We start from the raw sequence: 26,210 nt of genomic DNA on the forward strand, positions 1-26,210 counted from the left end.
GTCATTCGTTTTAATTTCCCTTGGGTATGGGCGTGGCCAATATTCTGAGGAACTGCCAAATTTCTTCCCAAAGTAGCTGCACTATTTTACATTCTTAGTTTTTCTTTTTCGTTTTTTTAAAATAAAGAATCTTTACGGTTTCCTCAGCGTCCCAGAGGAGGGCCTGCTTCCGGCACCCCACCTTCCGGGCTGCCTCCGCAGAGCTCCAAACTCCCCTCCCTGCCATTCCAGGCCCTGGCACTAAGGAGCCGAAACATCAGGTCAGGCGCACTTTGGGCCTCCAGCCCGGCCCCGCCTCCTCAGCGTTAGCTAGTAGGCAAAAGGAAAACAGCTGCCCCTGAATGAGGCTATGTGGACATTGTAGTTTTTTTTCCAGTCAGCAGCGCAGAGACTGTGATAAGAAAAACCACAATTCCCAGAATGCCGCGGTGCTACGGCAGCCGAAGGGGCCATTCCGCGTGTGGCGCTCCCGCCCACTCTCCGGTCTCGGCGGCTCTCCAGAGCGTCTGTAAACACCCAGAGACTGTCATGGAGGGGGAGGAGGAGGCGGCGGCGGCGAAGGGAGGCGTTTGGGGCCGCCTCCAGGGTCCGCTCTGCCATTCCTGAACTGGGCCCTAGTCCCCGTGACTGTGGCATCAGGGAAGCGAACTGTTAGGCAAGAGGAGGAGGCAGCCAGAACCATATCCCCTTCTTCCTCGGGGCGGGGGCCGGGCCAGGCCGGCTGAGCCGGGGGAGGGCTCCGGGAGGGAGTGCCCGGCCAGGCCAGCCTGTCTGCCGAGATGGATGACAGTAAGGTAAGTCTTGTGGTTTGCACGCGCCGCCGCCTGCTTGTCGCTCAATTGCTAGTCCCGCGGCTGAACCTCTGCTATGTAGTCCACGCCAACACCCAAGAGACACCTGCCTAAAACATACCTGCGCCTCTCCAGTCACTGCCCGATGGTACCTAGCCAGGAAATTAGGGAACACCGGGGCTGCTTTTTTCCAGGAAGGGCCCTCTCTGGAAATTTTTCACTCCCAGGGCAACCCTGTTTGCTAGCTTTCCAGGTAGTGCAACCCCTAGTCCTTAACTTGCCTGTCGAGATAAGTGAAGAAACGACTGTACTTTTTCTTCTTGCACTCTTTTGCTGCCTCCTACCTTCTCTCCAGTTTGGAGACTTTAGTGCACTCTGAACCAGTCTTATTCCCCTTGACGATTCCCCTTTCTTCTCTCAGGCTCCCTTACTCAATGCACCATTCATATAATCAGTTCACTCCCCCTCTGAGCTATTTTCCTGCGGTTGGTTGGAACACTGCTAAACTCCTGTTGCTATTTGGCCAGTCTGGAGTTTAACCTCGTCTAGAAAGCCTTCTCTAAAAAATAGTGATTTTTCTCTTGTTAACCTTAGTATCCCACCACCATCCAGTTTCCCTGTCCAAATCACTTACTTTATGATTGTAAGATAATAACGTTCATTATTGGTTAATCCAAATAGTTTATGTATAGCCTTTCTGTCTTTATTTATTGAGACTGAGTTTCGCTCTGGTTGCCCAGGCTGGAGTGAAATGGCGCGATCTCGGCCCACCACAACCTCCGCCTCCGGAGCTCAAGCTTTTCTCCTGTCTCCCGGGTTCAAGTGATTCTCCCGGCTCAGCCTCCCGGGTAGCTGGGATTACAGGCATGCACCACCACGCCCGGCTAATTTTGTATTTTTAGTTGAGACAGAGTTTCTTCATTTTGGTCGGGCTGGTCTCGAACTCGCAACCTCAGGTGATCCGCCCGCCTCGGCCTCCCAAAGTGCTGGGATTACAGGCGTGAGCCACCGCGCCTGGCCGCCTTTCTGTCTTTACCTCTACCCACATTAGTGTTGTTTAGTTTTATTTCCTGAAGATAGGGATGCTCAGGGATTTGCTTATTGATGTTTCAGGTTGTTTTGGAATTGGACTTTTTTATTTTAAGGAATCAGACCTCTAAAATCTGCCAGTTTTTTTGCCGGGCGCGGTGGCTCACGCCTGTAATCCCAGCGCTTTGGGAGGCCAAGGCGGGCGGATCACAAGGTCAGGAGATCGAGACCATGGTGAAACCCCGTCTCTACTGAAAATACAAAAAATGAGCCGGGCGCGGTGGCGGGTGCCTGTAGTTCCAGCTACTCGGGAGGCTGAGCTTGCAGTGAGCCAGGATCGCACCACTGCACTCCAGCTTGGGTGACAGAGCGAGACTCCGTCTCAAAAAAAAAAAAAAAAAAATCTGCCAGTTTTTAAAGTAAAAGCCATCCTTTGTGCTTCTCAGCGTCTTCTGTTTCACAGTCTCTGGCATACTCTTTATGATAGCTTGTCCTTTGGGTGTCTTTTTTTGCTGCTGCTGCAGTTTGTGTTTCACATATCCTCAGAGAGATTCAAAAAATTTCCAACTTCTCTGTGTTCCTTGTTTTATTCTTTCTTTCTTGTTTTCTCTTGCTCTTCATGTAGAAGGCTGTGAGGAAGTGACAGATGGAAGGGAAAACCCAGTGCAGTACTCTGGAATTGGGACTCACCTAGAGGAACGGATTGCTTGTGAAGTAGTAAACCCCTCTTAATAGGAAGTGGTATTTCCAAGACAGAAGTGGGGCACGTTTCAGGAAGCTATCGGCTCTTACAGTGCTTAGTATGCTCAGTACACACATTAATTCCCTTGACAAGAATCTTGCCCTTGTTCGTTTACAACAGTGCCAACAGAATGCGGGATAACATTGTAGACTCTTCCAGTTTTGCCATAGTAACATTCGTGGGGTATGATATTGGGGAAGTGGTATTTCCAAGACAGAAGGGGAGCATTCTGAAAGTTTTCCAGAAAAATCAGCAAGTAATTTTTTTTTTTTTTTTTGCTTTGAGTATTTCTTTGGGGAGGGGACATCACACTTCTTTTTTTTTGAGACGGAGTCTCGCTCTGTGGCCCAGGCTGGAGTGCAGTGACACGCTCTCGGCTCACTGCATCCTCCGCCTCCTGAGTTCAAGCAATTCTCCTGCCTCAGCCTCCTGAGTAGCTGGGACTGCAGGCGTGTCTGCACACCCAGCTAAATTTTTATTTTTAGTAGAGACAGGGTTTCACCATGTTGGTAAGGCTGGTCTCAAACTCCTGAGGGACCTCAGGTGATCCACCCACCTTGGCCTCCCGAAGTGCCAGGAATACAGGTATAAGCCACCGCGCCCGGCCAGGACATCACACTTCTACTCAATGAAGAGAAATGTTTTTATACCTTTCGTCTTTTTTACCCCTATTATGCCATGAATTCATAGGGAATAAGTTCCAGTAGCTCAGGCTCTTTTTCACTGGTGGAGCAGACTGGTGCTTCAATTGAACTCAGGTACCTTTCTTTTTTAGTTTACTTTTTTTTTTTTTAAATAGGGTTTTGCACTGTTGCCCAGGCTGGAGTGCGTTGCTGTGATCACAGCTCACTGCAGCCTTGAACTCCTGGGCTCAAAGCAGTCCTCCACCTCAGCCTCCCAAGTGACTGGGACTACAGGAATTCACATCCACGCCCAGCTAATTTTTTGCAGAGATGAGGGTCTCACTGGCTTCTGTTTCTGATCATTTTCCTTCACATGTTTCTGGAAGCTATCAGCTCTTAAGAGTACTTAATATGCTCAATACACACATTAATTCTCTTGGCAAGAATCTTTTCTTTTTTTGTTTACAACAGTGCCAACAGAATGCTGGGTAACATTGTAGACTCTTCCAGTTTTGCCATAGTAAGATTTGTAGGGCATTCCTTTTTTTTTATTTTTTTGAGATGGAGTCTCTGTTCCCAGGCTGGAGTGCAGTGGCATGATCTTAGCTCACTGCAATCTCTGCCTCCTGGGTTCAAGCTATTCTCCTGCCCTAGCCTCGCTAGTAGGTGTGACTACAGGCATGGGCCACCATGCCCGGCTAATTTTTTTTTTGAGACAGGGTCTTGCTCTGTCGCCCAGGCTTGATGCAGTAGTGCAATCTTGGCTCACTGTAAACTCTGCCTCCAGGGTTCAAGTGATTCTCCTGCCTCAGCCTCCTGAGTAGCTGGGATTACAGGTGCATGCCACCACAACTGATTAATTTTTGTATTTTTATTAGAGACAGGGTTTGCCATGTTGGCCAGGCTGGTCTGGAACTTGTGGCCTCAAGTGATCCACCCACCTTGGCCTCCCAAAGTGCTGAGATTACAGGCGTGAGCCATTGCACCTGGCCAACTTTTTGCATGTTTTAGCAGAGACAGGGTTTCATCATGTTGGCCAGGCTGGTCTGGAACTCCTCACTTCAGGTGATCTGTGTAGGCCATTCCTTATTAAACAGTGCCCATTCCATTGATGTCTACAATATCACCCTTCTTTTTTTTTTTTTCTTTGAGACGCAGTCTCGCTCTGTCACCAGGCTGGAGTGCAGTGGTACAATCTTGGCTCACTGCAACCTCTGACTCCCTGTTTCAAGCAATTCTCCTGCCTCAGCCTGCCGAGTAGCTGGGATTACAGGCATGTGCCACTATGCCCAGCTAATTTTTGTATTTTTAGTAGAGCTGGGACTTCACTATGTTGGCCAGGATAGTCTTGATCTCCTGACCTCGTGATCTACCCGTGTCGGCCTCCCAAAGTACTGGGATTACAGGTGTGAGCCAGTGCGCCCGGCTACAATATCACCTTTCTTGTAGGTTTCCATGTATGTGGTCAAAGGAACAACTCCATGTGTTCTAAAAGGCCTGGAGAACATCTGTTGGTGCCTTTTCTCTTTCCCTTTGTGTTCATCATTTTGGTGAATTACTGGAAGATGGCAGTTCCAGCCAAAAGGCAGAAATAATATATCATAAAAGTCTTTGCTAGCTTGATATTTCAGTGTTAATTTTGAAATTAAATCTTAATGCTGTGTCCATTATCTTGTCCAGAAAATAATACTAATGTTATGGGTGTTTAAGGATGGTAGAAGAACGTATTGTTCTTTATTTTTCCTAACTTGAGATTCAGAATATATTCTTTCTGGTTTTCAGTTTTTTCCTTTTCAGACCTTTGCAACATTTAACAGCTTACTGAAGGTCTTCAATAATTTCAAATAAGTCCAAGAAAAATACATAGGATTCTGGGCTATTTTACTTAGCTGTAAGATCACATAAAGGTTATTTCTAAAACCAGCAATCTGGTGGGGTGAAGGAAGGTTCAAAATGCCACTGTTTAGCCTAAAAGAGTGAAGTTAAAATTTGAGGGTAAGCTATCCGTGAATTACTTCCTAAAGGATACACAGGTAAGCACAATGAATTCGATTCTCACTCTTTATTAATTCGTTGTTTTTATAAGTACTTAGAAACTAGCAGCTTTAAAAACCTTAGTGAGTATCAAAAAGAAAATTCATTTTAAATGTCTCTGGATGGAGAGTGCCTCTGGAGTACTCTACTTGCACTTCGAATTCATGTTGCAGTTGTAGATGAGTAATATTTACATGTCATGTACAATACTGGACTCTCCTTCAACAGTCAGGCACTGTGAAACTGTCCTTATGTAAGGCTTTGGCAGCTCCCAGCCCTGCCTTTTCTGTGCCCTAGTTATAATCCCACAAAATTGTACTGTCCTCCTAGTATATACAGACATACACACAAAACATACTTTTCCCTCACATTCTGTATGAGTCAGTCTCTGGTTCCATTTTCCTCAGTGTAAGGGAAGACGAGAATTGGGGTTTGGAAGTGTGGTGGCTGTGCCAGTGAGAGCATAAAGGATGACAAACTGGCTGACAGCAAGACCAGGGCAACAGGAAGAGGACAGAGTAGGCAGGAACAGCAGTTATAGAGAGGTAGTATTTGACTGAGTAGGTCAGGAAACATGATGATGATGATGATGATGATGTGAGGACCTCCCTTTATAAAGATTTTGTATTCTGAGTTGTTTTTACCAGTGGTGATAAATGAATTTGCTGAGAGTTCTCCACACTCTGCCATCTAGCCGGCTGGAGTGAGAGCAGGACGAATTTGAATGGGGAACAGCTTTGCCTCCCAAGTTTCTAGCAGTGTGCCTAATACAGCATCAAGTACTCATTAATAGAGATTGAATTAAATTGGATCAGGGTGACATGAAGGAGATTGCCCTGATGTACTCGGGCTTTATTAATCAGTGTGCTCCAGCTGAGCAAACCAGCCAGCACGTACTTACCATGGCAAATGAGAGAAATAAAGCAAGAGATAGATTGGGCATCTCAAAGTGGGGTTTAGGAAAGTGTTAAGTAGCAGAGCTCAATTGCTAACTGAGTAGATCTCCTACTAGGCTTGTTGGGAAGGAAAAAATCTTGGCTAATTTATTTACTTTTTTGAGCTTCCATATCCTTATCTGTTAAATGTGGCCAATAGGTGAGGTTTTTGTGAGGATTAGGGATGATACATTTAAAGCTCTAGTACAGACTCTAAAACATAGTAGGCTCTCAAAACACGTTACCATTATTATATTACCTAACAGTGATTCCTTGGGCCTTTGCACAGTGCAGTAGGTCCCTGAGATGCTCATTTTAGTAATTCCTAAGTATATGCTGTTGTATAAGATTTGTAGCACCTGTACTACCCTTTGCTCCAGACTGTGCCCCAGATGGGACAGGGGCAGTGGGGTGGGACATAAAATGAACTTAAGCTCTGTCATTAACTGTTAGATAGTGTGAGAAAGGTAGTCTCCTGAGGCCACCTCCATGTTTACCACTAGGAAAAAGTACTTGTTTTTATGAAAATCTCTTCTCCTTGGCCAGGTGTGGTGGCTCATGCCTGTAATTCCAGCACTTTGAGAGACTGAGGTGGGTGAATTGAGTTCAGGAGTTCAACATCAGCATGGGCAACATGGTGAAACCCCATCTCTTCAAAAAATACAAAAATTATCCAGCTGTGGTGGTATGTAGCTGTAATCCCAGCTACTCAGGAGGGAGGCTGAGGCATGAGAATTGCATAAGCCCAGGAGGTGGAGGTTGCTGTGAGCCAAGATTGTGCCACTGCACTCCATCCTGGGCAATGGAGCTGGACTCTGTCTCAAAAAAAAAAAAAAGAAAGTTTGTTCTCCCTTGACCTGCTACATTCAATTAGAAAATAGAAATGTGTTATTTTCAGAGGCTTTGATCATAGATAGAAAGTTCTCATTTTTTATTTTATGTTGGACTTTATGTTTATTGAATGAACACATGAATAAATTGAAGTATCCTAAGGTGTCAAGATCCAGTTGAGGGACTGATGCAGGAGTGGGCTGGCTGATGGCTGCAGCATGCCAATATGGGCTGCCATTTCCTTCCACACTTCTTTTCTACTTTGTGTTCTACGTGATTATCTGGAAATGAGGTTTCTTGCACTTTCCTTACCCTTTTAACCCCCTTCCTCTGCCAAAGTTTTCTGATTCTTTTCAGTTCTGAGTAGTGCTGGTTCTCAAAAAATTTTTTAATTTGGCAAAAAAATCTCCTTGACATTCTCGCATATATTCTTTGGCTCCTTAACCATCCTCCAGTGCAGTTGGAGTTACCTTCCTTGGGCCGTGCCTTATAGCCCAGACATTTTCTGCTTTTCCTGTCCTCTTACTCACATCAACACTTTCTAGAAGACCAAGACAAAAGAGCCATGTCATCTATTAAACAAATCTCTGACAGTAGACATTAATGTGCTTATGTGCTTTCTTTCTTTTCTTTTCTTTTTTTTTTTTTTGAAACAGTCTCACTCTGTCGCCCGGGCTGGGCACAGTGGTGCAATCATGGTTCACCGCAGCCTCCACCTCCCTGGCTCAAGTGATCCTCCCACTTCAGCCTCTGGAATAGCTGGGACCACAGGCGCCTGCTACCACTCTTGATTAATTTAAAAATATTTTTTGTAGAGACAGCCTGTGTTGTCCAGGCTGGTTTCAAACTCCCGAGCTCAAGCAATCTGCCCATCTCGTCCTCCCAAAGTGCTGAGATTACTACAGACGTGAGCCACCAGGCCCAGCTGCCTTTCTTTGTCTAGGTTACATGCACATTTCAACTTGAGTACCTCTACGGATAATTCAGAAACCAAGGAGTAATTTAAATACCACAGAAACCAGTTGAAATCTAAGTTTAAATAACCTTAATCTAAATTTAATCTAAGTTTAAATAACCTTATTCAGAATGTTTTGTCCTCTAAGATTTTCAGGAAAGTGTATTTATTAATTCATCCAACATTTGTTGGACACCTAATATGTATGAGGCATTGTGCTAGGCATTGGAGTTGCAAAGATGATTAAGAGTTTGTAACTGTTCTCAGGGAACATTTTATTGGGTGAGGCAGACAGATAGAAAAGTAATTACGATATGGTGAGGTAGAAAATGAGGGCAATAGAGGCAAAGTTCTTTTGGGGCACTAAGAGTGGATGCTTAGCTGTCGAAGTATGTCAGACATGGGTTTACAGAGTAGGAATGAGTCTTTAAAGAACTGGAGTCCCCTCCAAAACAGGAAAGATGGAATATCGTGTACTAAAGCATCTTGCACAGTACAGTAAGTATTTTGGTACAGCTGGAGAAGGATCGACAGACTTTCTGTAAAGGGCCGTGCACACCATATTGTCTCTGTTCAATTATTCCACTCTGCCATTGTATCATGAAAGCAACCATAAGCAGAATATAATGAATGGGCATGGCTGTGTTCCAGTAAAACTTTATTTTCAAAAACTGGGCCGGGCACAGTGGCTCATGTACAGGCATGAGCCAGCATTTTGGGAGGCCAAGGTGGGCAGATCACCAGAGGTCAGGAGTTCGAGACCAGCCTGACCAACATGGAGAAACCCCGTCTCTACTAAAAATGTAAAATTAGCTGGACGTGGTGGTGCATGCCTGTCATCCCAGCCACTCGGGAGGCTGAGGCAGGAGAATTGCTTGAACCCAGAAGGCGGAGGCTGCAGTGAGCCGAGATCGCACCATTGCACTCTAGCCTGGGCAACAAGAGCAAAACTCTGTCTCAAAAAAAAAGAAAAAAAAAAAACTGGCAGTAGGCTGTATTTGGGTTGCCAGCAGGGCGGTAATTTATTAACCCTGAACTACAGCATAAAGCACAAGTAGAGGTGTGGTCAGAGATGAGGATGAAAGATAAGCAGGGACCAAATTACAATATACCTGGTAAACAAGGCTGAGAAATTTGGGTCAGTATTTTTCAGAGTGGAAGAGACCTGGTGAATCAGATTCTTTCAGGATAGGGTCTGGGAATTTTGTGAGTGGCTTCCCAGTTGAGTGGCTCTTATGTGTAATGAGGTTTGAAAAACCAAGGCCATAGATGTTGGGGAGCCATTGAAGGGTTTTAAAGCAGAAGTGACAAAATCAGATTTGTGTTTTTGAAGAAAAATGCCAGTGCCTATATGGAGAACAGATTAGGGTGAAAATGTAGGAACTGGGACAAGACCAGAGGCAGATGGTCCAATTATGAAAGAACATGGGTTTTAGCATATGACTTGAGTTCAAATCTCATTTTCACCCTTTCAAACTGTTGTGATTTTGGACAGATTATTTAATCTCTTCAGATACTACTTTCTTCAGATACAGATTGGGTGTGTTAACAAGGACCTTATTGAGTTATTGTGAGAATTAAATGTAGTATATGTATGATCCCATACCAAAAGAACTTAATACATACTGAGTTCAATAAATCCTGGTCTTTTTTGAATTCTCATCGGTCTGGTTAGATTGTGCAGAAGAAAGGCCTGAAGACCATATTAGAGACTTTACAGTGTAAGTTGCAGTTGATGTGGCGTGCTTAAAATTCCGAAAGGATAAAGAGTGGAGAGAATAGAGAGCTAAAGAGAGCCCTGGAAAACTCTAAAGTGATCAGAAGATTCCTGAAGAATAGGACTCAGCAAAATAAACTGAAAAGAGAGGTCAGTGACGTAAGAGAACCAGAAGACAGGGCTGTTGTGCCATCTAAGAGTGGAGAGACTTTTAAAAAGAGGACTTACCAGTTGCAGGGGATGGGGGAAGGGATGGGGTTGGGAGAGGAGAGGCAGAAGTTAACTCTCAGGCTAGAGATGCCTACTTGATCTTTCTCCTGTCGACTAGAAAAACTGGCAGAAAGATAACAGCAGGAAGATGTGAGTAGACTTTGCTGCTTTCTGTAGATCTGGCAAATAAAAAAAAAGAAGAAGCCTAACCCACAGCTGTGAAGGAAGTTATGGGAGCCTTAACATCAAATGAAAATGCCACTGCTTGTTTTGTTTTTTCTTTAAAGTGGTAAAGAGCAGTGGCTAGCCACATTCATATTTATCTTATTTTTCTTTAATCCGTGGGAGATAACTTTTCTCTTTATGTTTTTAAGAGAAAGACAAAACAGGCCCTCCTGTTTTCCTTTTTGGCTGAGGCTGCTGGTACTTCTTCATCTAGATACAGTAGTTCTCTTAACTTTAACAACTTGAAACTTTTAGTAGTCGCCTTAATTAGAGCATCAGGATGTAAATAAGTGCAAAAAGGGTGATAAAAGAAGCGTTCTTAATTGGTTTTCAGATTTCACATCCCTGAGAAGGAGCATTTCCTTTTATCAGCTTTAAAGTTGTTGGTGGTAGTAGTATCAATTTGAAGCACTTTCGAAATATTGCTGATTTTTCTTTTTCATTTATTCATTAAATTATCAATCTTTTAATAAATATCTCTTAAATGCCTGGCTCTGTGCTGGACACTGTGGGATTGCAAAAGAGTAGAAAACATAGCTTCTGTGCTTGAGGAGCTCAGACTACTTGGGGAGATAGAAAAATGTGTGAGTCCACTAAAAAAACAATATAACAAAGCATATAAATTCAGTGTGATATTAACTCTGTGTTCCAGGACTTTGAAGAAAAATGACTTATGGATTGAGGGTGGTGGTCAGTGAGAGCTTCAGAGAAAGAGGGTGAGAGCTGATCTTAACAAAACAAGATTTGCCCTTTTGGATGGTGGGAGGATAGAGGGAAAATAGAAATGTAGGTATAGTTAGAAGTGCAGGGGATGGAGTTCAGGCTAGTGGTCTCTAGGGAGACTGGCTTGAGTTGATACAGAGGGTGCCTGCTAGAGAACTGGCTTTGTGCAGGAATCCTGGATGCAGTGGGCTGAATGGTGGCCCCTCAAACAGTATGTCCGTGTCTGAATCCCTGGAACCTGTGGTTATCACCTTATATGGTAAAACAGTGAATATTACCTTGGATGGCAAAAGATGTGATTAAGAATTTTGAGAGGAGGAGCTTATCCTCCATTATCTAGATAGGCCCTAAATCCAGTGACAAGTGTCCTTTTAAGACTGAGGCAGAGGGAGCTTTGATGGACAGATGAGGAAGCAGTGTGACCACTGTGGCAGATTGGAGTGATGTGGCCACAAGTCAAGGAATGCTGGCAGCCACCAGAAGCTGGAGAGGCAAAGAATAGATTCTCCCCCATGGCCTGCAGAGGGAATGCAGCTCCGCCAGACTGCCCCAGTCTGGACTTCCAGAGCCAGAGAATAAATTTCTGGGTTTAAGCCACCACATTTGTGGTAATTTGTTACAGCAGCCCCAAGAAATGAGTATAATGGATATGATGACTTTGTAAGTAGTGCTGAGCCAGAGGTCTCTTCTTGAACTTGAGGGTGACATGGCCAGGGCCATTAGAGAAAATTTGTTATTTCTATAATGATCAGGTATTACTTTTTTACAGTGAAGAAAAACACCCTTGAAAAGAAAGGTTAATCTGGCAGCTCTTGCAAAATGGATTGACTAGGGAAGTGGGGTGGAAAAGGGGAGATGGTGGAGATGCACTGGGCACCTATTGTAACAACCTGTGAGTAGTGCCCTGACTGGTGTTGGGGTGTCAGTGAAGCAGGATATTTCCTGGACCCTTTCGCAGGACTCACTACAGGAGTGCCTCATATACTCAACCCACCACTCTCAGCTCCTTGCAGTAGGGAGCATGTGAGCAAACGAGTGAGGGAACTGGAATGAATGAGCACTGGAATCGGCCAGCTGCTTTGGTGCTGGCAGGAGTGAACTTTTTGCAGACCCAAAGACAGCATCCAGGTAGGGGTGCCTGAGACTTCTGAAGCCCCAGAGGGAGTGTTACAGTGCTCTTTGAGCTCTGCCATCCGTGGATGGCTCAACCATTAATAGCTCAGTGGACCCTTTGCCTTTTCTTGTGAGGCAACTGCCCTCCACCAGCAAGGGCAAAGGGCCAGTGTGACTGCCTTTTGTTTCTACACTTGTGGCTCCCAAGCTCTTCTCCATCGTCCAGGTAAATGAGGTCACACAAATGAATTGAAGGATGGTGAATGCGGGGGATTTTATTGCTGATGAAAGTGGTTCTCAGCAGGAGGGGGAACTGAAAAGGGGATGGGACTGGTAAGTAATCTTCCCTTGAAGTCCAGCTGTCTCCAGCCAGACTCTTCTCTGAAGTTACGCCATCAAGCCATTCCTCTGAAGTCCAGCTGCTGCTCTCTGACGTCTAGTTGTAGTCTCGTCTACCGGCTGAGTTTGGGGGTTTTATAGGCACAGGATGGGGTGTGGCAGGGCCATGGGTGGCTTAGGAAAAGGCAACATTTGAGTGGGAAAACAGGGATGTAAGTTCTCATTTTGGGCCGTCATTTCAGGCTTTTCGGCTTGAGGATGGGTTTTGTCGGGGACCCACCCTTTTCTGTCTAGAATTTTCTGTCTCCTGTCCCTATCAGTAGGAATGGTGAAGAAGAGAGAAATCAGAGGTTTATAAAGGAATACAATGGCATCACTTTAGTGGGTGGGCATGGAGAATCACAGTAGTAGAGGGAAACTTCAATGAGGTGTAACATGAAAAAGTTTGTTAGTTAACCTCCTCAGCACACCCCTTAACTGAGTGCCTAATATCAAAGTGAGTTGCATTAAATGAATAACCATGTATCATAAATACAACAGTGTATTTAATGCACCTGTCAGTGTTAGAGCTTTTTCAAGGAATTATATGATCAGGTTAATGCGTCCTGTCTGGGATGTGGATGGGAATAGGCATGTGTGATTACCTTCTGACAGGCTGCCATGATACAAATCTGGGGACTTGGGTTCTAGTCCCTGCTCTGATGGAAGTCTCTGGAGTAAAATCTTGTCATCTATGAAATGAAGAGATCACATATCCATGTCTGTGTATACACATCCCTCCACCACCAGCATTCTTGTCTACATTGATATTCTGCTGTCTGCAGTGTTACTGTTTGTTTCATATCTGCTGCTTTTCACTAGTCTAAATGCATGAAGGTTAAGGGTCCTATTGCTTTATATTTATCCCTAAAGTTTTACAGTGTTTGGGACAAAGTGAGTATTTAATAAAGGTCATTGAATAAAGGAATTAATGTGCCCCTCTTTACCTGAAAAAGATGAGGGTAATACTGCTTACCTCATCTGAGGTAGTGTGAAATAACATGAGATAGCGCGTAGGCCTCATTCAAGGCCTTGTTCATAATGAGCGCTTTATGACCACACACCCTGATTTAGCCTCGAACTTATGTTTTTATTCTGTTTGTCCTGAAAAATGGGAAGTAAATGGTCCAAGAATCTTTGGAATAGGATTAAATGTGGGTACTAGAGACTTCTTCATTTTAAGAAGCCCCAGTTAACTCCTAAAGAGCATGCAACTATAATTATGTGTTCTGTTTCTGTGGAAGTTAAACTTGTTGACTGTGAAGCCTAGGCCATCCATAATTTCCTCAGGCCTTTGCAGACTGGTTTCTATTTTGTCTTTTGCTATAATGGTTAATTTTAGAATTATCAGCAATGATTAAATCCAGTTTTATCTTAATTCTCAACCTTAAAACTCGTGAGTTAGAACCTTATGCTTGACCACTCCCCTCCAGAATACTCATTCTCCTCATAAGCTTCTGTATCTGTGCTACCTTGATTCTTCCCTTTCAGCTATTCTTTTTGCTTTTTCAGGTTCACTAGGCAACCATGTCTTTTTAAAAAATAATAGCTTTGTTGAAAGGTAATTCACAAACCATAAAATTCACCTTTTAATTTGTTCATCCTGTGATTTGTAGTATATTCACAGAGTTGTGCAATGATCATCACTATCTAATTCCAGAACAGTTCCATCACTCCAAGAAGAGGCTCTTATAACAAACTGTGGTACATCCCTCCAGTGGAATACTATTTAGCAGTAAAAAGAAGTGAGTTGCTAGGTGCACGTGTAATTCCAGCTACTTGGGAAGCTGAGGCAGGAAGATAGCTTGAAAACAAGAGTCTGAGACCAGCCTGGGCAACATAGCGAGGCCCTGTTTCTTAGAAAAAAAATAAAAATAAAGAAAAAAAGGAACAAGCTATCAAGCCACGAGAAGTCATGGAGGAGCCTTAAATGCATGTTGCTAAGTGAAAGGAGCCATTTTGGAAAAGGCAAAACTATAGAGATAGTAAAAAGTTCAGTGATTGTTCAGGGTTTCAGGAGACGGAGGAAGAAGGAGGAATAGATGGAGCACAGGGGATTTTCAGGGCAGTGAGACTATTCTGTATGATACTGCTTATCAAAATACATAGAATATACCACACCAAGAGTGAACCCTAATGTAAACTGTGGACTTCAGTTACTAATAATAAATCAACATTAGTTCATCAATTGTAATTAATGTACCACACTAATGAAAGATTTTTTTTTTTTGAGATGGAGTCTCGCTCTGTTGCCCAGGCTGGAGTGCAGTGGTGCGATCTTGGCTCACTGCAACCTCTGCCTCCTGGGTTCAAGCAGTTCTCTGCCTCAGCCTCCAGAGTAGCTGGGTTACAAGCGCCCACCACCACGCCTGGCTGTTTTTGTAGTTTTAGTAGAGACGGGGTTTCACCATCTTGGCCAGGCTGGTCTTGAACTCCTGACTTCGTGATCTACCCACCTCGGCCTTCCAAAGTGCTGGGATTACAGGCGTGAGCCACCGTGCCTGGCGAAAGATGTTAATGATAGGTGAAACTGTGAAAGTGGAGAAGGGGATAGTATGGGAACTCACTGTACTTTCAGCTTAATTTTCCTGTAAACCTAAACAGCTGTAAAAAACAAAGTCTGTTAATATAAAAAAGAAAAAAAGAAACTCTGAGGCCATTAACAGGTACTCCCCATTTTTTTCTTCCCTTCTCAGCCCTAAGCAACCATTAATCTACTTTAAGTCTCTGTAGATTTGGAATAATACAATATGTGGCCTTTTGTATTTGTCTTCTTTCACCTAGCATAATGTTTTCAAGGCTATCATTGTTGTACCATGTGTCTGTACTTCATTCCATTTTATAGCTGAATAATGTTCCATTGTATGGATATACTACATTTTGTTATCTATTCATCAGTTGATGGACATTTGGGTTGTTTCTGCTTTTTAGGTATCATGAATAATGGTGCTGTGAACGTTGATATACAAGTTCTAATGTGGACATATGTTTTCATTTCTTTTTGGAATATACCTAGGACTGGAATTGCTAGATTATAAACTTTATGTTTAACTTTTTGAGGAGCTGCCAGAATGTTTTCCAAAGTGGCTGCACCATTTTACATTCCCACCAGCAATGTATGAGGATTTCACTTTCTCCACATCTGCACCAGTACTTGTTATTGGTTGTCTTTTTTTTTTTTTTGAGACAGATTCTCACTTTGTTGCCAGGGTGTAGTGCAGTGGCGCAATCTCGGCTCACTGCAACCTCCGACTCCCGGGTTCAAGTGATTCTCCTGCCTCAGCCTCCCGAGTAGCTGGGCCTACAGGTGTGCGCCACCATGCCCAGCTAATTGTTTTTTATTTTTAGTAGAGATGGGGTTTCACCATGTTGGCCAGGATAGTCTCAATTTCTTGACATTGTGATCCACCCACCTCAGCCTCCCAAAGTGCTGGGATTACAGGTGTAAGCCACCACGCTTGGCATTGGCTATCTTTTTTATTATGTAAACATCCTAGTGGATGTAAAGTGATATATTTTGTGGTTTTGATTCACATTTCCCTAATGACTAATGATGTTGGTATTTTTTCATTTGCTTATTGGCATTTGTACATCTTCTTTGGAGAAATGTGTATTCAAATCCTTGCCCCTTTTTTAAATTGGATTGTCTTTTTATTATTGAGTTGTAAGAGTTCTTTATGTATTCGAGATACAAGTCCCTTATCATATTTATGATTTACAAATATTTTCTCCCATTCTGTGGGTTGTCTTTTTACCTTGATTATCCTTGAAATACAGTTTGATAGCTTGTGCTTATCATATCTAAGAAGCCATTGCCTAATCCAGGTCATAAGGAATAAATCCTCTGTTTTTCCTCTAAGAGTTTTATAGTTTTATGTCTTACATTTAGGCCTTTGTTCTATTTTTTTAAAATTTGAGACAGGTTCTCACCCTGTCATCTAGGCTGGAGTGCAGTGGCACAAACCCAGCTTCACTGCAGTCTTGACCTCCTGGGCTCAAAAGATCCTCCTGCCCTGGTCTCCCAAAGTGCTGGGATTACAGGTGTGAACCACTGCACTCGGCTTGTTCAATTTTTAATTTTTGTATATGGTACAAGGTAGGGATCCAACTTAATTATTTCGCAAGTGGCTATCCACCTGTCCCAGCACCCTTTATTGAAGAGACTGTTCTTTCCCCCATTGAATTGCTTTGGCACCTTGTCAAAAATCAATTGACCATAAATGTAAGGATTTATTTCTGGATTCTCTGTGCTTTTCCATTGGTCTGTATGTCTGTCCTTGTGCCAATATTTGCACTGTCTTGATTATTGTAGCTTTCTCATAAATTCTGAAATCAGAAAGTGTGAGCCCTCCAGTTTATGTCTTTTTCAAGATTGTTTTGGTTGGGCCGGGCGCGGTGGCTCAAGCCTGTAATCCCAGCACTTTGGGAGGCCGAGACGGGCGGATCACGAGGTCAGGAGATCGAGACCATCCTGGCTAACACGGTGAAACCCCGTCTCTACTAAAAAATACAAAAAACTAGCCGGGCGAGATGGCGGGCGCCTGTAGTCCCAGCTACTCGGGAGGCTGAGGCAGAACAATGGTGTAAACCTGGGACACGGAGCTTGCAGTGAGCCGAGATCCGGCCACTGCACTCCAGCCTGGGCGACAGAGTGAGACTCTGTCTCAAAAAAAAAAAAAAAAAAAAGATTGTTTTGGTTATTCTGGGTCCCTTATATTTCCATGTGAATTTTAGGACTAGCCTGCCAATTTCAGCAAAAGGGTAGCTGAGATTTTGATAGGAATTTTGTCAAAACTGTAGATCAATTTGAAGAGTATTGCTTTCTTAATAATAATAAATCTTCCAGCCCACTAACATGGGCTGCCTTTCCATTTATCAGATGTTTAATTTCTTTTAATGATGTTTTGTAGTTTTTAGTGCACAGATTTTGCACGCTTTATGCTAAATTGATTCCTAAATATTGTATTCTTTTTAGGCTACTATAAGTGGAGGCATTTTCTTAATTTCATTTTCAGATTGTTCATTGATAGTGTGTAGAAGCACAACTGATTTTTGTATAGTGATCATGTATCCTGGACCCTTGCTCTACTCATGTAGTAGCTCTAAAAGGTTTTTTCAGCGGGGCAAGAATTCTTTTGGATTAGATTTTCTATATATAAAATCATGTCATCTTCAAGGACATAGTTTTACTTTTTCCTTTCCTTTCCTTTCCCTGAATGCTTTCTGTTTCTTTTTCTCAGTAGTACAGTGTTAAATAGAAGTGACACTGTCTTGAGAGAAGACAAGATTGTTGGCCGTATTCATGATCTTTGGGGGAAAGCATTCAGTGTTCCACCATTAGTAAGATGTTAGCTGTGGGTTTTTTGTAGATATCCATTATCAAATTGGGGAAATTCCCTCCTATTTCTAGGTTATTGAGTGTTTTTACCATGTGAAGGTGTTGAATTTCTGTCAAGTTCTTCTCTTTTCCTTTTTTTGTCTATTGAGATGAACATGCAAGTTTTGTCCTTTTTTTCCCGTTGATACAGTGTATTATAGTAATTGATTTTTCAGATGTCAAACCAACCTTTATTCTTGAGATAAATCCCTTTTAGTCATGATGTATAATCTTCTTTATATGTTGCTAGATTCAACCTTCTAGTATTTTATTGAGGATTTTTTGCATATAAATTCACAAGGCCATAGTGTTCTGTAGTTTTCTTCTGATATCTTTGTTTGGTTTTTGTTTCAAGCACATATTATTGGCCTCATGGAATAAGTTGGAATAAGCTTTCTCCTATTCCACTTTTTGGAAGAGTTTGTGAGTGTTGATTATTTAAATATTTGGTAGAATTCATCAGTGAAGTCATGTGAACCTGGGCTTTTCTTTGATTACTAATCAAAGAAAATTTTTTATTACTAATTGTATCTTGTTATTTGCTATAGCTCTAATTCAGATTTTCTATTTCTTCTTGAGTCTGTTTTGCTACTTTGTGTCTTTCTAGGAATTTGTCCATTTCATCTAGGTCATCTAGTTTTTTGGCATGCAATTTTTCCTAGTATCCTTTGTATCCCTTTTATTTCTGTAATGTTGGTAATGGTGTCTCTTTCGGTCCTCATTTTAGTATTTTTGAGTTTTCTCTTTCTCTAATGGTCAGTCTAGCTGAAGATTGGTAAATTTTGTTGATCCTTTTGAGGAACCATCTTTTGGTTTCATTGATTTTTCTCTGTTGTATTTCCATTCTCTATTTTATTCCGCTCTGCCTACTATTTATTATTACATTCCATCTACTTGCTTTATGTTTAATTTGCTCTTCTTTTGCTAGTTTCTTAAGGTGGAAGATTGTATTACTGATTTGAAACCTTTCTTCTTTAAAAAAAAAAAAAAAAAAAGAGGTATGTTCAGCTCCCTCTGAGGAATGCTCCAGTTGTACCCCTTAAGTTTTAGTATGTTGTATTTCCTTTTTTTTCATCTCAAAGTATTTTTCTAATTTCCCTTGTAATCACAATTGCCATCTATTTTCCTTAAAGTATTTTTCTAATTTCTCTCGTAATCACAATCCTCTTTGACACATTGGTTACTTAGGAATGTCTTTTGTTTTTTAACTGTCATTTATTAAATACTGATTACCAGGTACTAAGAATTATATGACACAGTTCCAGGTGCTTACTTTGAAAAAGTCATGACCTTTAGTTTTAGCTTGTCTTAAAAGAGAAAGTGTTTAAAACAGGGAGTTGGAAAATTGGGACCTTCAGTCTTGCTTGTAACCGGTAGACTTTAACACTTTTGACATATAATGAAGACAGACTTAGTATTTCAAAAACCTTACTGATGTCTAACATCTTTAATAGCCCACCTTTGTGAAAGAAGCTCTCTGTGAAGGGTAAGAAAAAATCACTGGCTAGCAGGTTTCTTTTCTAAGTGGTTGGAGGTCGGGAGACAGGTATTGTTTCCCCTCGGGCTCACTGTCTGCATCTCACAAATGTGCTCTAGGGTGGAAAAAGACATAAAATGGATAGTGGGTAAAGAGGTATACTGTTTTAAAGCCAGCTGTTTAAATTTGCACGTGACTCTATGTAAATAGAAATAGAATTAGAACAGGAAAAAAAAGCTGGATGTGTGGGGTTATTTTCATAGTTTTCTTTGGAGTTTATGTTGGTACATGAAAGTCAGTACTTTTGTTTGTGCATATTAATATGTTTCCTCACAGAAGTATCACGAAAGAGCAAGGGAACAATGTGGTTATCCTTGAGTTTTTGAAAACTTTATGAATTGTAAAGAATGGTCTTTTGGCCCAGGAATTAATTTAAGGAATTAGTGGGCTTGATTTCAGTTTTAGCTGCTGGTTCTTGGTTTCTAATTAACTTCCCCTATCTTTTCCTCAGTCTTTATGGCTTATGATATATATAAAGTTCAGTTGTCAAGGCAACTAGTACTAACCTACATTTGTATGATACTTTTTTCTCTTTTATTTTTTTATCTCCTCAAATTCCTTTTACCAAATAATTTTTTTCTTTACAAAGTAGTCTCATATACATTGTTAAAGCTAAGATTTATAATAATCCTGTGATACACTTGACTCTCTTGGAACTTTAGGCATTAGCTGTTACAAAAAGCCAAAACATTCGGCTTATTAATGAGGAAAAGTTAAGCTAGAGAAGTGGTGATTATATGTTTTAAATGTGACTTTATAGTAGATGACATAAAATACAGAAACCTTAGATTCATTTACTATGCCTTTCTAATAAAAAAAAATGGAAGAACACAGATCCAATTAAAATATTTTGCTACCATGAAAACTAAACAAAGGGTTATAGCTTTTATTTTATATTTTTATGATTGGTAGATTTGTTTCAAAAATCAGTGAAGTCCATGAAGTACACTGTGTTCTCTTTCTGGCTTCTCAAAAGCAGCTACTCCTGAATTAATTAAAAACAGCAATATATGAAGTATTGGATTATAGTGTTGTGTGATTAATGACTCATTTTACTACATAAAGAATAGATGTCATTATTCATTTATTTCACTGTAGACATGAGTTCTCGATGTAATACGTATAAGCTTTTCAAAAAGTGTATTCAGTAGTAAATACACTTTATTTTAACGCAGGGTGATTTCAAAATATTTTATTAAAATTATGCAATTGATGAGATATAAGCATAATTTTAAATTTAGTCCATTGTAATATTTGGATGCACTAGGTCATCCTGCAGTTGCTTTCAAATATTTGGCTCTGAAGAAAGTTTCATAGATAGATAGATAGATAGATAGATAGATAGATAGATAGGTTTTTTGTTGTTGTTGTTGTTGTTTTGAGACAGAGTCTCGCTCTGTCCCCCAGGCTGGAGTGCAGTGGCGAGATCTCCTCTCACTGCAAGCTCTGCCTCCCGGGTTTACGCCATTCTCCTGCCTCAGCCTCCCGAGTGGCTGGGACTACAGGTGCCCGCCACCACACCCGGCTAATTTTTTGTATTTTTAGTAGAGACGGGGTTTCACCATGTTAGCCAGGATGGTCTCGATCTCCTGACCTTGTGATCTGCCCGCCTCGGCCTGCCAAAGTGCTGGGATTACAGGCGTGAGCCACCGCGCCTGGCGGGTTTTTTTTTTTTGAGTTGGGGTCTTGCTGTTGTCATCTAGCCTGGAGTGCAGTGGCCCAGTCTTGGCCCACTGCCACCTCAGCCTCCCGGGTTCAAGCGATTCTTCTGCCTCAGCCTCCTCCCAAGTAACTGGGATTACAGGTGCCCACCACCATGCCCGGCTTTTATATTTTTAGTAGAGATGGGATTTCACCATACTGGCCACGCTGGTCTCGAACTCCTGACCTCGCTGGTCTCGAACTCCTGACCTCAGGTGATCCACCTGCCTCGTTCTCCCAAAGTGCTGGGATTACAGGTGTGAGTCACCATGCCCAGATAGATGTATATTGTTATAATGTAATAAAAACATGACGATTGGGCCAGGCCCGGTGGATCACCTGAGGTGGGCACCTGTAATCCCAGCTACTCAGGAGGCTGAGGCAGGAGAAATGCTTGAACCTGGGAGGAGGAGGTTGCAGTGAGCTGACATCGCGCCATTGCACTCCAGCCTGGGCGACAAGAGCAAGACTCCATCTCAAAACAAACAAATAAAAAACATGATGATGATGCAGAAGAGAAAAGTTTTAAAAGACCAGATTTTGAAAACTTGAAACTAACTTAGAAGTAGTACTGAGGCACCTGGCTTTTAAGATGGTGGTGGAAAGGACATATTTTGTTTTTCCCCAGAGCCTTGGAGTAATCTGCCTCATTTCAGAGCCTCCCCACAAAATGCTAGATACAATGGTTGGCCATCATGATATGACAGAGTTTGGTAAATGTGGCTGATTCACATTTAAAGCTTGGTTTTCTTGACCTAACAGACTTAGTAATTATCTGATCTTTTTAGGGTGCTTAGCTTTGTGAATGTGATACTAATAGTATTTCAAACAAATCCAAGTTTTTGTATCCAAACAGATATTGACCCTTTGAGTTTTGCTACCTGGGAAGGCATCTACATTTATTCTAATAATTTGCCAGTGTTTGATTTTTGCATCTTCTCTTTTAGAATTGCCTTTAAAGCCTTAGCAATGTTCCTGTCAGGACACTAAATGTGTAAAATTTTTATTCTTTGAGGGCAATTTTCAGAAAGAGCTAGACATCAGTCATTCAGAACCTTGTCAGATAAAGAAAGTGGATAATCAGATTGGGAATTTAAAGAATAGTGTATAGCTCTAACATATTGTTATGCCTTATAAAACTTATAAAAACTGGCTCCAATGCTACTTTCCAAAAAACCTTTGAATTGTGGCATTATTGGAAAAAATGTACTCCCTTTCAAGGTGACTGCATTGAAGAACACTTAGTTGATGAAATGTACCCCCTTTCAATGTGACTGCATTGAAGAACACTTACTTGATGTGTAAGTTCAGGTTCAAGTGTTTAATAAGTCATCATCTTTACCACATAGTTGCATCTTGCGTAAAAACTGGGGAAGGTTTCAAAGCTAAACAACAAAGAAGATCAAATTACTTTGCCAGTCACCTAATAATTGTGCCTAGGCAGGTAACTGAGTAACAGGGATATTGAGAGGTTGCTTTATGACATCAGTGGGAGCAGGTAGAAATCTACTGAGACAGTTGAGACTTCTGTGCGTTCCTTTGGGCTCAGCAAAGTTGAAGGAATTTATAGCCAAATTCCTTAGGATACATATTTATTTTTATATATACAATTTTATACACATATTTTATATTTTATTATCTAATTTGAAAATCATAAAAATATAGGTGAGGAAAAGCTATTTATAATTACACCTATCAGAGAAGTCTTCATTGACCTTGTTTACGTCCTTTCTTCTATGTATTGTTTTATAATGTTGAGATCATAATGAACTTACAGTTTCGAATGTTGAGTTCTTTAAATGTATTTTGTTGGAATTATTTTCTCAAGGCAATAAAAACTTCTTAATGAGTCCAGGCACAGTGGCTCACACCTGTAATCCCAGCACTTTGAGAGGCTGAGGCAGGAGGATCGTTTGAGGCCAGGAGTTTGAGACCAGCCTGGTCAATATAGCAAGACCCTAGCTCTACAAAACAATTTTTTTTTTAAATTAGCCAGGCATAGTGATGCTCACCTGTAGACCCAGCTACTAGGGAGGCTGAGGCAGAAGATCACTTGAGCTCAGGAATTCAAGACTGCAGTGAGCTATGATGGTGCCACTGTGCTCCAGCCTGGGTAACAGAGTGAGCGAGAACCTGTCTCAAAAAAAAAAAAAAAAAAGAGGGTGCCTGGACCATGGCTTACTCCTAGCACTTTGGGAGGCCAAGGCAAATAGATCACTTAAGCCCAGGAGTTGGAGACCAGCCTGGGCAACATGGGTGGAACCCCATCTCTAAAAACAACAACAAAAATACAAAACTTAGCTAGGCATGGTGGCTCACGCCTATAGTTACAGCGACCGGGGAGGCTGAGGTGGGAGGATCACCTGAGCCCTGGAGGTCGAGGCTGCAGTTAGCTGTGATTGTGCCACTGAACTCCAGGCTGAGTGACAGAGTGAGACCCTGTCTGGGGAAAAAAAAAAAAAAAAAAAAAAAAAAAAATTCATGAACAAAATATTTACTAGATATTTTTTAGTTTTTTATTATCCATCTCCGTATGGTTTATAAAGTTTACTGGTGAGCTATTTAAACTTCATTATCAAATAAATAATAATGTACATTATTTCTTCTTTCACGTTCATGGTTTCAAAAGTGTCAGAAAATAAATTATGAGGCAAAGACCCAGAAGGCATTTGATGGGATTATGCTTTCTTAGTTCCATAGGCTTCACTCAAGTTTTGTTTGTAAATGTTCTCTTTGCTAATATGCAGCCATAGTCACTTTTCTGTACACAGAACTAAGGGGAAAAATTATTTCTTCTCTCGCTTGCTGAAGGTGGTTGGAGGCAAAGTAAAGAAGCCCGGTAAACGTGGTCGGAAGCCAGCCAAAATTGACTTGAAAGCGAAACTTGAGAGGAGCCGCCAGAGTGCGAGAGAATGCCGAGCCCGAAAAAAGCTGAGATATCAGTATTTGGAAGAGTTGGTATCCAGTCGAGAAAGAGCTATATGTGCCCTCAGAGAGGAACTGGAAATGGTAAGAAATTGTCAATAAACACATGAAAAAATCACCCTAACAAATAAATAACACATTAAAATACGAAGATACCAGTTATCACCTGTCCAGTTGGCAAACATTGGAGAGAATATTAACCTGTTAGCCAGGATGGGGGCAAATAGGCATCTTCATACACTGCTGGTGGGAGCGGAGTGTACATGACTGTCACACTGCGGGACTGTTTATGAGAGAAGAAAATGGAAAATAACCCAGATGGACAACAATAAAGGACTGGTTAAATAAATGTTACTACATTCATATATTGGACTACTTCGTAGCCAGTAAAAATCACAATGCACATCTATTTACTGATATAGAAAGATACTCACAATATATTGGCAAGTGGACAAAGCAATATAACAATGTGTAACTGTGCATGGCATAACCATTCGTGTTTAAGTGACTTTATTTATTATTTTTTAAATTTTTACAGTTTACTTTTTTGAGACAGAGTCTCGCTCTGTTGCCCACTTTGGTGCAGTGGCGCGATCTCGGTTCACCACAAGCTCCGCCTCCCGGGTTCACGTCATTCTCCTGCGTCAGCCTCCCAAGCAGCTGGGACTACAGGCGCCTGCCACCACGCCCAGCTAATTTTTTTTGTATTTTTAGTAGAGACGGGGTTTCACCGTGTTAGCCAGGATGGTCTCGATCTCCTGACCTCGTGATCCACCTGCGTTGGCCTCCCAAAGTGCTGGGATTACAGGCGTGAGCCACCACACCTGGCCAAGTGACTTTATTTATTTTACATGTTTTATTCACTCATGCATTCAGATATTGGACAGTGGCTGTAAAAATGTGAAAGAGAGTAGATAAAACAGAATTGAAACTCCATTATTGTGAGTTGAGGAAGGAAGTGACAGAAGAGAGAGATGATATTACCGTGATCATTACACATTCCATAGGTTTTTAGAAAGTAAGACAACAAGGTTGGAACATGAAGAGAGGGACATGAACAGTGTTGTATGTATTGTCCAGATATATACTATTCAGTAGATTTTTTTGATATGTTGAATATGTGACATGCTATCAATTATTTCTTACTTTCTGCAGTGTAAGCCACTTGAGGGCAGAATCTTTGGTCAGCTTTGTCTTTGTATACCCCCAAAGTCCCTAGCATGCACTCTGGTAGATAGTAGATGTTTAATGATTACTTGTTAAAGAGAGAAAGAAAATTACTGACATTTATTTCTTTGTTTTGGGAGTAGAAATAATACTGTGACAAGTATATATATATATAAAAGATGAATTCTAACTAGTGGCCCACTGTGGGGAGATGTCCTTTTAACCACAGGGGCCTTTTAAATCTGAGCAACACTCCAATACATCAAAGACGATTCAGCAGCTGTTTTTCCACCTCTTCTGAAAGATGGCAGATCTCATACATGTCTTCAGTTTATAAATAGGTAATACCATGGAAAGTGGGTTTCCCAGCAGCGAACATGACTTCTAGCCATGGGAGTTCTTATGTCTAGGATTTCTACCAGTGGTTCCTGAACTCTGAGGAGTAAAGGTTTATTTAAATATGTTTTACATATTTCAGTACAAGCAGTGGTGCATGGCAATGGACCAAGGAAAAATCCCTTCTGAAATAAAGGCCTTACTCACTGGAGAAGAGCAGAACAAATCTCAGCAGAACTCAAGCAGGCATACCAAGGCTGGGAAGACAGACGCTAATAGCAATTCCTGTAAGTACAATCAATGGGAGAGTTTATATTTAAGAGGGTATCTTGGCTGCGCACAGTGGCTCATGCTTATAATCCTAGCACTTTGGGAGGCTGAGGTGGGCAGATCTCTTGAGCCCAGGAGTTCAAGACCAGCCAGGGCAACATGGCAAAACGCCATCTCTACAAAAAAATACAAAAATTTGCTGGACATGGTGGTGTACACCTGTAATCCCAGGTATTCGAGAGGCTGAGGTGGGAGGATCACCTGAGCCCAGGGAGGTTGAGACTGCGGTGAGCCATGATTGTGAGACCCTGTCTCAAAAGGGGGAAAAAAAGGGGTATCTCAAGGTAGGGTTTCTGTTGACCACTTTTCTTAGTATGTCTTTAAATAAAATGTTGATGCCATTTTTAATACACTAATAAGCAAGTGAAAGGGCATTAGATTCTGGCCAGGTGTGGTGGCTTCTGCCTGTAGTCCCAGCACTTTGGGAGGCGGAGGCAGGCAGATCACTTGAGGCCAGGAGTTTGAGACCACCCTGGCCAGCATGGTGAACCCTGTTTCTATTAAAAATACAAAACTTAAGCGTAGTGGTGT

At 41.8% G+C, this 26,210-nt stretch overlaps 2 protein-coding genes across 2 annotated transcripts in view; one reads left to right on the plus strand and one right to left on the minus strand.

Annotated features, from left to right (window-relative positions):
* The first annotated feature begins 432 nt into the window (after positions 1-432).
* Positions 433-26,210, plus strand: part of CREBL2 (cAMP responsive element binding protein like 2) — a 32,091-nt gene continuing 6,313 nt past the window's right edge. The window contains exons 1-3 of the mRNA XM_003906017.3: positions 433-794; positions 23,733-23,930; positions 25,492-25,636. Of these exons, the coding sequence (XP_003906066.1) occupies positions 780-794; positions 23,733-23,930; positions 25,492-25,636 (358 nt within the window). The 5' untranslated portion in view covers positions 433-779. The remainder of the gene's footprint in view (positions 795-23,732; positions 23,931-25,491; positions 25,637-26,210) is intronic.
* GPR19 (G protein-coupled receptor 19) overlaps positions 23,924-26,210 on the minus strand; it is a 59,338-nt gene continuing 57,051 nt past the window's right edge. The window contains exon 2 of the transcript XR_001892498.3: positions 23,924-24,129. The gene's annotated coding sequence lies outside the window, so the exon portion shown is untranslated. The remainder of the gene's footprint in view (positions 24,130-26,210) is intronic.

This window comes from Papio anubis, chromosome 9 (genome assembly GCF_008728515.1).
Source record: "Papio anubis isolate 15944 chromosome 9, Panubis1.0, whole genome shotgun sequence".
Lineage (NCBI taxonomy): Eukaryota > Metazoa > Chordata > Mammalia > Primates > Cercopithecidae > Papio > Papio anubis.